Source organism: Choloepus didactylus, chromosome 14, assembly GCF_015220235.1.
Source record: "Choloepus didactylus isolate mChoDid1 chromosome 14, mChoDid1.pri, whole genome shotgun sequence".
In the NCBI taxonomy this organism is placed as follows: Eukaryota; Metazoa; Chordata; class Mammalia; order Pilosa; family Megalonychidae; genus Choloepus; species Choloepus didactylus.
The window spans coordinates 95,747,554-95,762,217 of NC_051320.1; the positions used below are offsets into that span (position 1 = coordinate 95,747,554).

At 41.7% G+C, this 14,664-nt stretch overlaps 1 protein-coding gene across 16 annotated transcripts in view; it reads right to left on the reverse strand.

Moving 5' to 3' along the window:
• The window catches only part of PTK2 (protein tyrosine kinase 2), a 337,628-nt gene that overhangs the window by 196,134 nt on the left and 126,830 nt on the right, over nucleotides 1–14,664 (reverse strand). For 14 of the 16 annotated variants that reach the window (XM_037802716.1, XM_037802714.1, XM_037802719.1 and 11 more), the window contains one exon: nucleotides 462–628. The exons of 1 other annotated variant lie outside the window; for it this stretch is intronic. In XM_037802716.1, coding sequence (XP_037658644.1) covers nucleotides 462–628 — 167 coding nt within the window. Of the gene's footprint in view, nucleotides 1–457; nucleotides 629–14,664 lie in introns of those variants that run through there. One more of the 16 variants, XM_037802727.1, reaches the window with a different exon arrangement.

Consider the following 14,664-nt stretch of genomic DNA (forward strand, 5'->3'; position numbering starts at 1 on the left):
TTAATGCTCTATGTGAACATAAATATATACCCACTTTTTGAGGCCGAGCTGTAGATTACAGGGCACAATAAAGCAAGCTATGTAGCTGATTAATAAGGTAATTAGGTGGTCTTCTCTTGGGCACATCATCAAGTTTTACTGCACAAAAGAATGACAACATCAGAGAGTCAAAAGAACAAAGGCTTGAGTTCAAGTTAGAGGTGGAGACAAAGTAACACTGAAAAGAGAAGTGTGACTAGCATCAAGAAAGAAATCAGATCAAGAGTTAATGATGCGCCAAAGACAGACTAAATGGAAGTCCAGAAAAGATCACTGACAAATAATTAATTACTACCCAATTTTATTTATATAGGCACAGTGATGATAATCAGCGTGAACATTAAGCACATATACACATCCTCGTGAATGTTTTCAATATGCACAAACAAATCAGTCACACCAAAGTAGGTTTGTAATCTTACTTCCACTCCTCTGGTGGGTGTGCAAGTTCATACTTCTCCCTCACATTGGAAACACCCATATCCAAATGTAGCCAGTGAACCTCCTCTGACCGCAGGTGACTGAGTCGAAATCCATAGCAGGCCACGTGCTTTACTTTGTGACTGTCCACTATCTTCTGAATGATGCCCTAAAACATATCCCCCCACAAAAATGACTGTGTTATAAACTGAAAAAAAAATAGTACGCTAAAAAATAACGCAGTGTTCATTTCTTTTAAATATTAGAAATCTTTTGTAAAAGAGTACCAAATTAAATCAATTACTAATTTTAATTAGGAATCTTATCTCAAATAGGATTTTTTTATGAATGAGGAAAAGTTTTTAGGGAACATGGGAAGATGTTCTTCCCTTTCTTTACTGACAAACAAGGCATGCAAACTTAAATACACATTTCTGCATCTCCACTTCCACATGATCCCCCAAACCTGTCAAAGCTCAACAGCTATCCTACAGTTACCGTTTCTTGAGGACTAGATCAAGCACAGGATTATACTTTCTATATCATGGATCATATTGTTTGAGACCAGACCACAACCCTAATATCATTTGGGAAAAAAAAAAAAAATACATTGAGGAACATTTAAGTAAAGCTATTTCTGGCATTACAGAAGATACATGAAAAGTCATTTAATATGGACCTAAACAGTTTACTATTTGTTCTCTATAGGTTATTACGGAATTATGTTCATATAGAACACTCTAAAACACACCCCCCACCCCAAATTTAATGGTTTCTAATATACGTGTCCCATGAGGTCAGAGGTGACGAAAGTAACCCTTTAACGAGGTCACCAGGGAACGCACCCTAGAGAAGGGGACATTTATCCTGGGGCCTTGGAAAGCAAAGTGTTAGAAGGGATTCTTGCCCTGTGCCTCCACAGCTGTCTGTAAACAGGCCGCACCGATGGAAGACTCTGTGGTAAACAGGACGGAAACCATCATCTGCCCTTACAGCAGGGAGTATAATCTTTCAATCTTCCAGGTGATTAATGGAAGCTTTTTGTAAGTGATGCTAATATTAAAATGAAAATGCCTATTAAACAACTCTGTCAAAGAAAATCATCACTGGTTTTTAAAAATTACCAATTAATTGACGCTCTGATACAACTTACAATGTCACGAAACATCTTAAAAGTCCCTGCACCGACTAACAATTTCTTCATCATGGCACACTCGCTGTGGGCGGAGCATGATGCTGTGGGTAATATCACAAAGGCCGTTGCCAGCCCACCCCATCAGCAAAGATCAAGAACAATACACAAGTCCAAGGCACGGCGTGGGCCCTGCCTGTGGGCTCCAGTGCCAGGCATGCAGCTGTGTCTCCTGAGCACCCAGTGGGCCAAGTGGCAGTCAGCCCTGTTTCAGACCACTGAACCCTCACCACAAGGCTGCCCACCACGCACGGGGGAAGTGACAGAGGGGAGCTACACAGGGTAAGGCTAGATGTGGTACCAGAGAGAAGGCAGGAACAGAGGCCCAGGCTGCAAGAGCCAACGGGCTTCTTCAAGGGTGAGAAGGGTGCCTGCAGCGTGTGTAATGTGCAGGTGTCTTGACCCAAGGCCTGGAATTCCCGCAGGGCCCCTGTGGGTGACGACACAGGCTGTACCCTACAGGAGGGCTCCTAGCCAGGAGGCTTAGGGGGAGCTGATATCTAGCCCACGTTCAGTCTCAAGTCTAGTGTTCTGGGATGGCGGACCGGCCAAGAGGAAGGGGCACCTTTTTCTAATTCTCTCAGAGGCAATTTCTGCAGCTTTTCCTTGCCAGCACACAAATCCCTGAGATGCAACAGACTGGAGCTGGTGCCTCTTTCAAACTCTCACAAAAGCACTTTTGTCTCTCGGTCCCAGCTTTGCCAGTTCAGTAAAGTACACACCAACACCAGCCCTTGCTAAAGCCCAGATCTGATCCTGTCACGGCTCACTGCTATTGCAGGGCCAGGGTGGCCTTCCTCCCGGGAGAGCTGCCGGCATCTCCGTTTGGGTTCCCTCGGCTCCTGCCCTTCCACACTCAGGCAAGAGGGACAGCAGAGGACGGCAAGAGATGCTTCCTAAACTCGGGTTTGCCATTGTTAATGCCTCAGGGTAAATCCTCCCTTCTGTAGGAGCCTGCCCTGGTGACCCCATGCCAAGGTTGCCTTCAGCTCCTCCGAACAATGGAGCACAAAGTGGGGCCCATCTGCAGAGAGCCAGTAACAGTTAGAGAGGCCCAGGCCAGAAATGCAGTATTTCATGGGAAAAAGTACATTCCTAATACTGAAGGTCTATGAATAAATAGTTTTGGTCAGATCATTTGATCACACTGTCTAAAAGGTAACTTAGACCCGGAAGGATTTTGAGTTTGAGTTTGCCTAACAAAGGACTCTCATACTGTAGCTATCTCATGACTAAATATACCTGAAACTTTGACCCTCTATCAAAAACTTAAAAGCAGTAAACCCAAAGAAATTACCTTTTCTTGAATTTTTTTGCCATTATACTTTCGAATTCTGTTCTGTCCTATTTCTCATTTTCTAGTACCCTTGTACATTTCACCTCTAACTCAATTTGGATAGCAACCAGGACTATGGATACACAAGCAATTCAATATTTAGTGCTTAAATACATATACTCAGTAATTTAACAAAGAATTATAATTTTGAGAACAAATTATTTTATTCTGAATAATTCAAGAAATGTCTCTGAAAGCCAAGTAGTACTTTAAGCCTACACTCTTTAACTCAGAAACACCTGGGCACTGCTCTGCAGTTTGGGGGGCAGAAGGGTGGGCAGGCCTCCTCGGGTCAGGAAGGGGCTCACAACAGCGTGCAGGAAGTGGGAGCAAAGACAATTTTAACACAGAGTGGACACAGAGTGGACGGCACCTATCTGCTCTCAAAGTCTACGGTCATTTGTTTCCCTGTTCTGGTCAAAAATCTTTACTGGAACAGACAGCTCACAGAAAAGACTTGTAACCATGAGATGTCCAGCCTCACTTACAACACGGGCTTGTGTGAAAGCACACACACACAGTGACACTTTGGGTCCCTGTCGGGTAGTTGTGCACACAAGCGACGCACCCAGGATGGGACGAGTACACAACTGCACTCTCAGCAGTACTGCTCAGGGAAGCACAAGTGTCAATGGCCCAACTGCACACTGACAGGGAACAGGTTAACTGATGATAATATATCCTTCCAATGGAATACTCTGTAGCCAGTAAAAAGAATAAAGTATACCTGCATGTTCTGTTAAGGGACAATCTCACCAAGAATATTTAAGTGGGAAAAAAACAATGCACTGAACAGCTGTAGAATATTATCATTTTCATATAACATACACACATGCACACGAGTACATATACATAGTATTTCTAAAATATTTACATCTTGAAAAACAATGGTCTCTGGGATTGATAATGGGACAAGAGTTAAACTGCCACTAGAAGTAGATGGATTAAATTTAAATTTCTCATCTTGGCTTTGAAGACTCATGACAATCTAGTTCTGTCATATATAAAACAACACTGGACTACTATGAAACCTCCATATCTCCATTTATCTCATATCCCAAGCTTCAGAATTATATGATTTTCCTGATTAAATTCTCAAGGTAGACATCTATGATAAAGGAATTTTTTTTTTCTTGGAATCAGGTAAAATGATTCATTCCACTTTATTCTTCTTCAAAACTGTTTAAATTATTCTAGATCCTTTGCCTTTCCATATACATTTTAGAATAATCTTATCTATCACTTACAATAATTTTGCTGGTATTTTCATAGGAGTTGTGTTAAAACTATATATCAATTTGGCAAGAATTAATGTCTTTACTATGTTGAATCTTCCAATCCATGAACTTGGTATATCTTTCCATTTATTTAGATCTTCTTTGATTTCATTGTTGTTAGTTTTCAGCTCACAAGTTCCGAGCTGAAATGTTAGATTTATACCTAAGTATTTCCATTTTTTGAATGTCTGTAAGTGGTATTGTATTTTTTTGTTGTTGCAGAATTGCCTTTTATTTTGAAATAAATTCAAAGTTATAGGAACAGTTGCAAAAACAATACTAATCCCATACAAAGAATTCCATCATACCCTGACCCCTCCCCCGATAGCTCAATCCACCAACCTTAACATGCTGTCACATCGCTATCTCTTTCCCTCCCTCCCTCCCTATCTATCATCCATCATCTATTGCTCTGTTTTCTGAACATATGAGAGCTAGCTGCACACATCTTTGAACATACACTACAATTCACATATACACTTCCTATGAACAAGAACATTCTTTTATGCAATCCCATTAAGAGCAGCTAAGAAGTACAAGAGATTCAACAATGATACAAAGTTTACATTCTATTATTTCCTTTACCTTATGTCTCAACTGTGTCCCTTTGAGCCACCTGTCCTCTATCCTCCAATCCCATCCAGGTTCATCCTTGGCATTCAATTCTCATCTATTTAGACCGTCTTTTTTTTTTTTTTTTTTTTTTCAGTTGTGGAAACATATGTACAGCCTAAATCTTCCCATTCCACCCCCTCCCTAGCCTTCCATTAGTGGCTTTAATCACCTTTAGAATGTCGTAATGCTCTTTCCCACCATCCATTACTAGAAATTTCCCTTCACCTCAAACAGCAACTCCACCCTCATTTCTTAACTCCCCATTGCCCCTTCCCCCATTTCTCTTAACCCACACTCTACTTTTCATCTCTATGGTTATATTCTCTGATAATTTCTTTGTGTTTACTGTGGGGCTTAAAATTAACCTCTTAAATCCATATCAATCTTGTTTTTCTTTGATACCACCTTCACTTCAATCGGACACATAAACTATGTTCCTATACTCCTCCATTCCCCCACCTTTATATAGCTGTCTAAAATTACATATTTTACATTGAGTTCAAAACCACTGATTTGTCATTAGAGTTTGTGTAATTTATATCATGTAGGAAGTAAATAGTGGAGTTACAGTTGAAAAATTATTGACTTCTATTTGTATTCCATTGTGGTTGGAAAATGTGCTTTGAGTATATTCAATTTTTTTTTTTTTTTTCAATTTCTTGAGGCTTGTTTTATGTCCCAGCTTATGGTCCCTTCTGGAGAAAGATCCGTGATCACTAGAGAAAAATGAGTGTCCTGGTGCTTTGGGATGTAAGGTACTATATATTTCTGTTAAAATTCTCTATATCTCTTTCTCCTTTCTGTTGTTTCTCTGTTGGTAGGGCTCCCTTTAGAATCTGAAGTAGGTTAGGTCTTTTATTGGCAAAGTCTCTCAGAATTTGTTTGTGAAAAATTTAAGCTCTCCCTCAAATTTGAAGGAGAGTTTTGCTGGATAAAGTATTCTTGGTTGGAAATTTTTCTCTCTCAGAATTTTAAATATGTCATGCCACTGCCTTATGGCCTCCATGGTGGCTGCTGAGTAGTCACTACTTAGTCTTATGTTGTTTCCTTTGTATGTGGTGAATTGCTTTTCTCTTGCTGCTTTCAGAACTTGCTCCTTTTCTTCAGTATTTGAGAGTCTGATCAGAATATGTCTCGGAGTGGGTTTATTTGGATTTATTCTATTTGGAGTTCACTGGGCATTTATGCTTTGTGTATTTATACGGTGTAGAAGGTTGGGGAAGTTTTCCCCAACAATTTCTTTGAATACTCTTTCTAGACCTTTACCATTCTCTTCCCCTTCTGGGACACCAATGAGTCTTAAGTTTGGACGTTTTATTTTATCTATCGTTTCCCTGACATCCATTTCGATTTTTTCAATTCTTTTCTCCTTTCTTTCTTTTGTTGTTTCATTTTCTGTTCTGTGGACTTCTAGGACACTGAGATGTTGTTCAGCTTCCTCTAGTCTTGTATTGTGAATATCCAGAGTCTTTTTAATTTGTCCAACAGTTTCTTTTATTTCCATAAGATCTTCTATTTTTTTATTTACTCTTGCAATGTCTTCTTCATGCTCTTCTACGGTCTTCTTTATGTCACTTATATCCTGGGCCCTGGTCTTCTTGATGTCCTTTAAATCCTTTGCCATGTTTTCGTTCCTTGATTGTATTTCTTTGATTAATTCTGCAAGGAACCTTGTTTCTTCTGATAACTTGATTTGTGTCTTTGGAGTTGGATTCTCCATATCGTCTGGTTTTATCATATGCACTGAGATTTTCTGTTGTTTTTGGCCTCTTGGCATTTGCTCTGCTCGACAGGGTTCTTTCAATTTGTAAAAAAAAAACCTATCTAATTTTTCAGAAACACAGTTTGGTGACGTACACTTTCTCTAACTAACCAGCAGATGGCGTCTGTGAGTCACCTATACCTCTCAAGTCAGTTCTCCACCTTGTCCCCGCCGTGTGTGGGGAAATGATTCTTGTGGGGTCCAGCTGGAGAACTCAGCCTGGGTGTGTTGCTGGAGCTGTCCACCCCGAATGCAGGGCGCTTGTACGGGTGGCCAGGGAGGAAGGACAGCCTCAATATTCAAACCCCTGAGGTTCCCGGAGATTCAAGGCCACCGCAAGAGTCTAAGCCTTCATTTCATTTCAGCCCCAGCCCCTCTCTCTCGCTGTCCCACAAACCACCGGACTTGGCGTAGCATCCCTGGGTTCTCCGACAAGGAATTATTTTTAAGGCTGAAAATAAAGTCAATGTCCTCATCATGCTTATCCATTGTCAACACACAGTAATGCCATACACACATCTATTTCACTAATGAAGGATAGTTATTTCCTTTTGATAATTATACCCAAACTGCCAATGAACAAAACTCTACCAATTAAATCTGACACTTAATACTGGAGACTTACCCTTCATCCTATGTTAATACTGGATAAAATCAATCTTAAATTTAAAATTTTAATAATTTTACCAAAAAAGGGGCACATTTCACAGTTGTTAGTATAATTTACACTTCCCTGATGACAACTAGTGAGATACGGCTGTAATTTTGTTCACTTCTGTGAGTATTTTTATCTTATGAGTCTGCCTGCTCCAACTCCATCACTTATCTTTGACATAGTGCTCTGAGTTGAAATGACCTTTCCACGTCGGCCATGTGCCCGTTGCTTGCTGCTCACTCGTTCATAAATTCAATGAACGCCTACAGTTCCCACCAGGAGCATGACACAGGAGAAACAATGATGGATAAGACGCCATCCTCATCCTCAAAGTCTTGCCGTCCACTAGGGGAAAGATATGCACTATGTGCATGAGAGGGTTAACTGGTCTGCAGGGAGGCTGGAGTGGGGAGAAGGGGACCAGAATGGGTTACTTGATACTTTCAGCTATCTCCTCACAGGTCATTTTCAAGATTTCTCTATTACTAGAGGAGATATCGAGGCCACGAGGCCACGTGTATTGCTCAATACTAATCATAATTTCCTATTAGGATTACCAACAAGTATAATCATCACAATGACTAGTCTTCTCCAGTGCCCAGTGGTTCTTTTTCTCAATGCATTTCTTTCAGATGCTCTTCAGTTAGGAAATCAACAGATTCCTACCTTCTCTGGTCGCATCCTGTACTGCTACGAGCCTATCACCATTCAGTTATCAAAAAAAAGATCCAGAAATCCAAATCCTGTTCTTTAACACACGTCGTGTATCTCTTCTCGGTTCAGTAGCAAACTACGAGTCCTCCTAAAATTCCTCCGAGACAAAGAACGCCCCTTGTCTCCTGATGCTCCACGGTCCCTGTATCACTTTCCTGTGGCTGGTGTAACAAATTACCAAAAACTTATAACTTAAAACAACACACATTTGTTACCTTCCGGTTCCATAGTTCAGAAGTCTAAAATGGGACACACTGGGTTAAAATCAAGGTTTCAGCAGACCGGTGTTCCTTTCTGGAGGGCCTCAGTTCACTGCTCTTTACAGCTTCTAGAAGCCTCCTGCATTCCTTGGCTCGTGACCCTTTCCTCCATCTTTAAAGCCAGTGACACTGCATCTCTCTGACCACAGGATGAAAGGCCTTCCATTTTCAGGCACTCGTGATCTCTCCATCTCACAGCCCCAATCTGCAGCACCCCTCTGCCTTTAAGGCAGCATCTGCCCGGTTTCTCATCACAAGGGCGTGGGCATCTCTGAGGGCCTCACTGCACCTGACATGGTCACCACCTCTGAGAGTCCAGTGAGAAAACTCTTCTGTCCCAGGTCCTGCAGCTGCAAACTCTCCTTCACCCTACTTCTGATCCCATCTGTCTCTATTAAGTTTTCCTTTCTAGCTTCCTTCCTAGATGATAGTTTAATATGTTAAGACCCTTTTAGTCCTTCCTAGCACCCAAATACTTTGAAGCCTTAATAATCAGTATTCAAGCTTTTTAAAGCTCATTTACCTGACTTCTCCATCAGAGAGAAGAGCTTATCTTTATAACACATGAAGTGTCAAGAAACAAAACCTAACCATTATCACTGCAGACCCATGGAAATGTTCCGGGAACAAGTCCTCCAGGCAACTGTAGGTGCCTGAAAGGTTGGTTCCCTTCCCCTACAGCTCCTGGTCTTCTTAGCACAGGCCAGCCTATTTCCAAAAACTGACATGACTCTGCTCACACGGCTGCAACTTCCACAAACTCAGAGTTCCAAACAGTTTATATATTTTCCACTCAAGTCAGAAGGCTGATTTTAAATTGATCAGACTGCTACTTTCTACTGCTATTCTTCCCTCTACCATCTTGGTAACAATAACTAATAATAATCCAACCAAGTACACAACCTTTCAAGCAAACCACTCAGACTGACCAGGTTATTTTACTTATTTACTATTACAGGTTCAGATAATTAAGTCAACCTTTCCCTGATGACTCATGAGGCTACTGGAAACTGAGGGTGAACTATACAGAATAGTCCAATGTGCTTATTAGTAAAATTTTAAAATGCTTTCAACATGACAAGAATATTGTCAAAGAAGTCAGCTGCTATTTAGCCCTGTATCAGCATTATACTGTACCTACCCAGATTTCATGTTACTGAATGACTTGTTCTAGGTCTTGTAATTTTTTAAAATAAGCTAGGAATGAAGGGTTGATAGAAATACCAGTCAAGTGCAGAAGAGAGAACTGTGATGTACACACCATGGAATACTGTGCAGATGCAGAAAGGAATGAAGTCGTTATGCAATGCAACAAGGTGAATGAACCTTGAGGACATTAAGTTGAGTGAAATAAGCCAGAAACAAAAGGAGAAATATTGTAAGGTCTCAATAATATGACCTAACTCAAATGAGCAAACTCTTGAGAGTTAACGTAGGAACCACAGGTTATCAGGAGATAGAAAGAGGGCAGAGATTTGGCAATCGATGCTTAAGGAGTACAGAAGGTTCAACAAGGTTGTCTGTGAAGGTTCGGAAATGGGTAACAATACTGTGTGAGGGTGGCACATTACTGGAAGTCTAATTAACAAAGCTGAGTTTGAGCATGGTGGAAAGAGGAAGACTAGAGTTGTGTATGTCACCAGATGGAAAGCCAGAGGATAAAAACTGGGACTGTATAACTTAGCAAAACCTAGAGAAGGCAAGGACAGTGGTTAATTGTATAAATACAAGAAAGTTCTTACATGAACTAGAACAAGTGAACATCACTATTATGAGGTGTTGATAATAAGGTGGTATATGGGAAAAATAAAATTATTGTAAATTAAGGTCTATAGTTAACAGTAACATTGTAATATTCTTTTATTAATTGTAACAAAGACACTATACCGAAGCTAAATGTCAATAATAGGGGGATATAAGGGAATGGGACTTTTTTCTTCAGAAGCAATGAGAATGTTCTCATATTAACTGCAGTGGTGAATGTATAACTATCTGATTATTCCAAGAGCCACTGACTGTACCCTTAGGATGGGCTGAATAGTGTGTGAATAAGTTGTTCAGGAGGCCGTGGACAAGACTGCACAGGTGAAAGGCTCCTGCGGCCACACAGTTGCCCACCGCAGTCTAGTGGGAGAAAGCAGGTAAGAAATGAGAAAACAATTGTCAAGCTCATATTCAGTAAGTAATCTGATCAAAATATAACAAAACAGGGATGGGAAAAGTCAGATGGTGGGGATAAGGGAGCTTCCTGAACGAGGTAGAAAGGAAAGGCAGAGGGGGAGCGTGCGGCAGGGGCAGGAAGTCAGGGATCCTGAAGGTCTTTGTGATCCACAGGAAGAATCTGGCTCTTTCCTCTGAGAGAAATGGGGAGCCCTGTGGGGTTGGAGAAAATGAGCAATTAGATGACTGGCATGTGAGGGAAACAATCCAGGCAACAGAAAGGAAAAAGAGTGGCAGGTAGAACAGAAGATCACAGGGCCATGGGGAAGGGGGGTGGGGGCCTCTCGAAGGAGCAGAAGGTGAACCTAAAGGACACAGGAAGCCCTGGGGGGCTCTGAGCAGGGGAGGGGCCCCCTTTCATGGCAATAGAACCCTCTCACTGTGGTGCTGAGCTGACCCATGGGCAAATGAGGAAGCAGAGGTGTAAGTTAGGAGACCAGGGGACAATGCAGGTGAGAGGTGACCATGGCATGGAGGTCACAGGGAACCCACTAATTGGAGACATACTTTGGAGAAAATACCAACAGGATTAGTTAACGTACTGGATATGGGGTGTGAGCAAAAGAGGAGTAAGAGAGGATGCCAAGGGATCTGAGTGCTGAAAAGAAGGGGTAAGCATTAGGCTGAAGCATGGAGAAAGAGTTCTTCCCGAGTAAGAGATGAAAAGACAGAGAACAGCAGCGTGGTGTGTGTTCCTATGCAGGAATCTGTGGAATTTCTCACATGTTGGCGGTTTGCAGATAAAGGAGAAGGTGTGAAACAGTTGTCTAGAAAACCAGGACTAGAAGATACAGGAGGACAGCCGGGTGGCATTAGGGTCACACACAGAATGAACCCAAACAAAACATGGGGAGGAGGTGCAGAGAAGGCAGAGTGGATTAAAACAGGTCTGCAGCTCTCAGAGCAGCAAGTGTGATGGGGGCCACCGCCTCCTGCATCCTCTGAAGGTTCTGCCTTCTGGGTCCCTCCACCTCTGTCCCCTGCGTCACTGTGTCTCTAACTGTTTTATGAAAGACAGCCCACTACTAATTTTCTACATCCTTTTATCTCTGCAGAAACCTCTATTCTACCATTTCTGGTTTGATAAGTTATGTGGTTTAGACTTCAGAGGTCCAAGTTATTTTCCCTGAGCCTTTAGAGATACTCTTCCAGTGTCTTCTTGCAAAAGGCATCGCTGATGGGAAATCTGATGAAACATCATTCTTTCTCCTAGGTAGGAGGCTTCTCTGGCAGCATTAGGAATTTTCTCTCGGTCCTTATTATTCTGAAGTTATCACTATGATGTCTAAATGAGAGTTCTAAATGAGAGATAATTTTGGCCATTCTGGACATCTGGCCCATACCTATCACCAGAGTTGCCTGGAGCATGGTACTGACATTTGCTCAAGGCTACGAAAGGTACTAACTCGAGGTAAATGATGTCCAGAACCATGGGCCCACTTCCACAAGGGAAGAACATACCATCCTGTCAGCTCTGTTTAGTAATCATAACTGGATCTATGGCTTATACCTGACTTCAGGAGAGCTTGGGGGGTTACAAGGCCGAGGCTGGATATGGAGATGGAACAAACCTACATGGCCAGGTCACCAGAAGGGACCCCACACCAAACAGACCTTGTTCTTCCTCTTAACAAGGTGGCAGTGGTTCCAGACCCGGAGAAAAAGCGCCCAAGGCCAAGATGCCTGCATGGGAGAGCTCCAGACACCCTAAGTGAGTATTTTTTGTCTGCTATTTCTCTTCTGTATTCTTTGCTTATAACCTAGAGTCCTGAGAATCCACAAACATTTAAACTAACTCATAACTAGCAAGGATATGTAGAAGTAGTAATATTTAAAAGCTGAAGCATGAGAAATAAAACTTCTGTAATAAAACATGACAAGATCCCTTACTGCCCCTAGTGAAAATAAATCTTTCAACTCCTCCAGAGATTTGGTTCCAATCCACACAGTCTCTCTGATAGTTACTTTCTATGGAGCAGAGCTGTCAGAAACACAATGCAGCATGTACGTTATTTTAAATTTTCTAGTAGTCATGTTTGAAAAAAAGTAAAAAGGAACAGGTGCATTTAATCCTAACAATATACCTGAACCAATATATAAAAAATACATTTTTGGGGAATGATAAAAAAGGTCTTGGTAATGGATGGTGGTGATGGTAGAACAACATTGTGAATTTAATTAACACCACTGAATCATATATTTGAATGTGGTTAAAAGAGGAAATGTGGGGAATAAAATGTTAGGAATAAAACTTTTTAAAAACTATAGGATGTACAACACAAATAGGGAACCCTAAAATAAACTACAGACTATAGATAACAGTATAATTATAATAGTATTGCTTCATCAATTGCAAAAAGAAGCCACATTGATACCCAAGAGTTGGAGCTAGAGAAGTACTACCCCACACGGCAACTGTTAAAAGAGCTGAAAATGAGTTCAGACTTCAATCAGAGATATGAACAAAGCGGATCTGGTTAGGACTAAGGCAAATCAGGCCCAAGGGTAAAGGACAATACTGACTGGGTTTCAAAACTACAACTTGTGCGCAAGACCAAGGGAGATGTTTATTTGGTGCAGGATCTATGTTTTCTGTAACACACTAGATAATTTAACTTGTACGATGTTTGTTTGAACACCATGCGTGCATGGAGCTATGAATGGGAAGTGAGATTTGGTGAGTTTGTACAGGCTGGGGTGAAACCCCAATACATGCCAGAGTGATATGGGCAGAGAGTGTAAGTGTATTTGTGGGGACTCCCCAAGGAACTGGGGAGAAATGCAGAAATGTTGGACTTCCCCACCTGGGTTATTGCTGATTTTCCCACAAACATAGAGGACTGCCAACTCAGTGGGCCAAGCCCTCGATCTGGGGTCTTTCCCTTGTAAGGCTAATTGCTGCAAGGGAGAGGCTAAGCTTGCTTATAATTGTGCCTAAGAGCCCCCCCAGAGAGCCTCTTTGTTGCTCAGATGTGGCCCTCTCTAAGCCCACTTGTCAAGTGAACTCACTATCCTCCCCTCTACGTGGGACCTGACACCCAGGGGTATAAATCCCCCTAGCAATGCAGGAAATGACTCCTGGGGATGAGCTTGGATCCAGCACTGTGGTAATGAGAGGATCTTCTTGACCAAAATGGGGAAAAACAGATGAAACAAAATAAGGTACCAACGGCTGAGAGATTTCAAATGGAGGAGAGGTCACTCTGGAGGGTATTCTTATGTGCTATATACATAACACTTTTTAGTTTTTAGTGTGTTGGACTGGCTGGGGGAAAAACCCGAAGCTGTCGAACTGCAACCCAGTGACCTTGATTCTGTTTTTTATTTTATAATTAAATTTGGCTTCATTGAGATATATTCACATACCATACAGTCATCCATGGTATACTATGAACTGTTCATAGCACCATCATATAGCTGTGCATTCATCACCCCAATCGATTTTTGAACATTTTCCTTACGCCAGAAAGAATCAGAATCAGAATAAAAAATAAAAATTAAAAAAGAATACCCAAATCACTCCCCCCATCCCACCCTATTTTTCATCTAATTCTTGTCCCCATATTTCTACTCATCCATCCATACACTGGATAAAGGGAGTGCTCCACAGGGTTTTCACAATCACACCGTCACCTCTTATAAGCTACATTGTTATACAATGGTCAAGAGTCAAGGCTACTGAGTTGGATTTTGATAGTTTCAGATATTTACTTCTAGCTATTCCAGTACATTAAAACCTAAAGAGGGTTACCTACATAGTACATAAAAATGTCCACCAGAGTGACCTCTCGACTCCATTTGGAATCTCTCAGCCACTGAAACTTTATTTTGTTTCATTCTGCATCCCCCTTTCGGTCAAGATGATGTTCTCAATCCCATGATATCGGGTCCAGATTCATCCCCAGGAGTCATATCCTGCGTTGCCAGGGAGATTTACACCCCAGGGAGTCAGGTCCCATGTAGGGGGGAGGGCAGTGAGTTCACCTGCCGAGTTTGCTTAGCTAGAGTGAGAGACCATATGTGAGCAACAAAGAGGCACTCGGGGAGACTTAGGCACAATTATAACAGGTTTAGCCTCTCTTTTGCAGTAACAAACTTTATGAGGGCAAGCCCCAAGATAGAGGGTTCAGTATACCAAGCTGCCAGTCCTCAATGTTTGTGAGAACATCAGCAG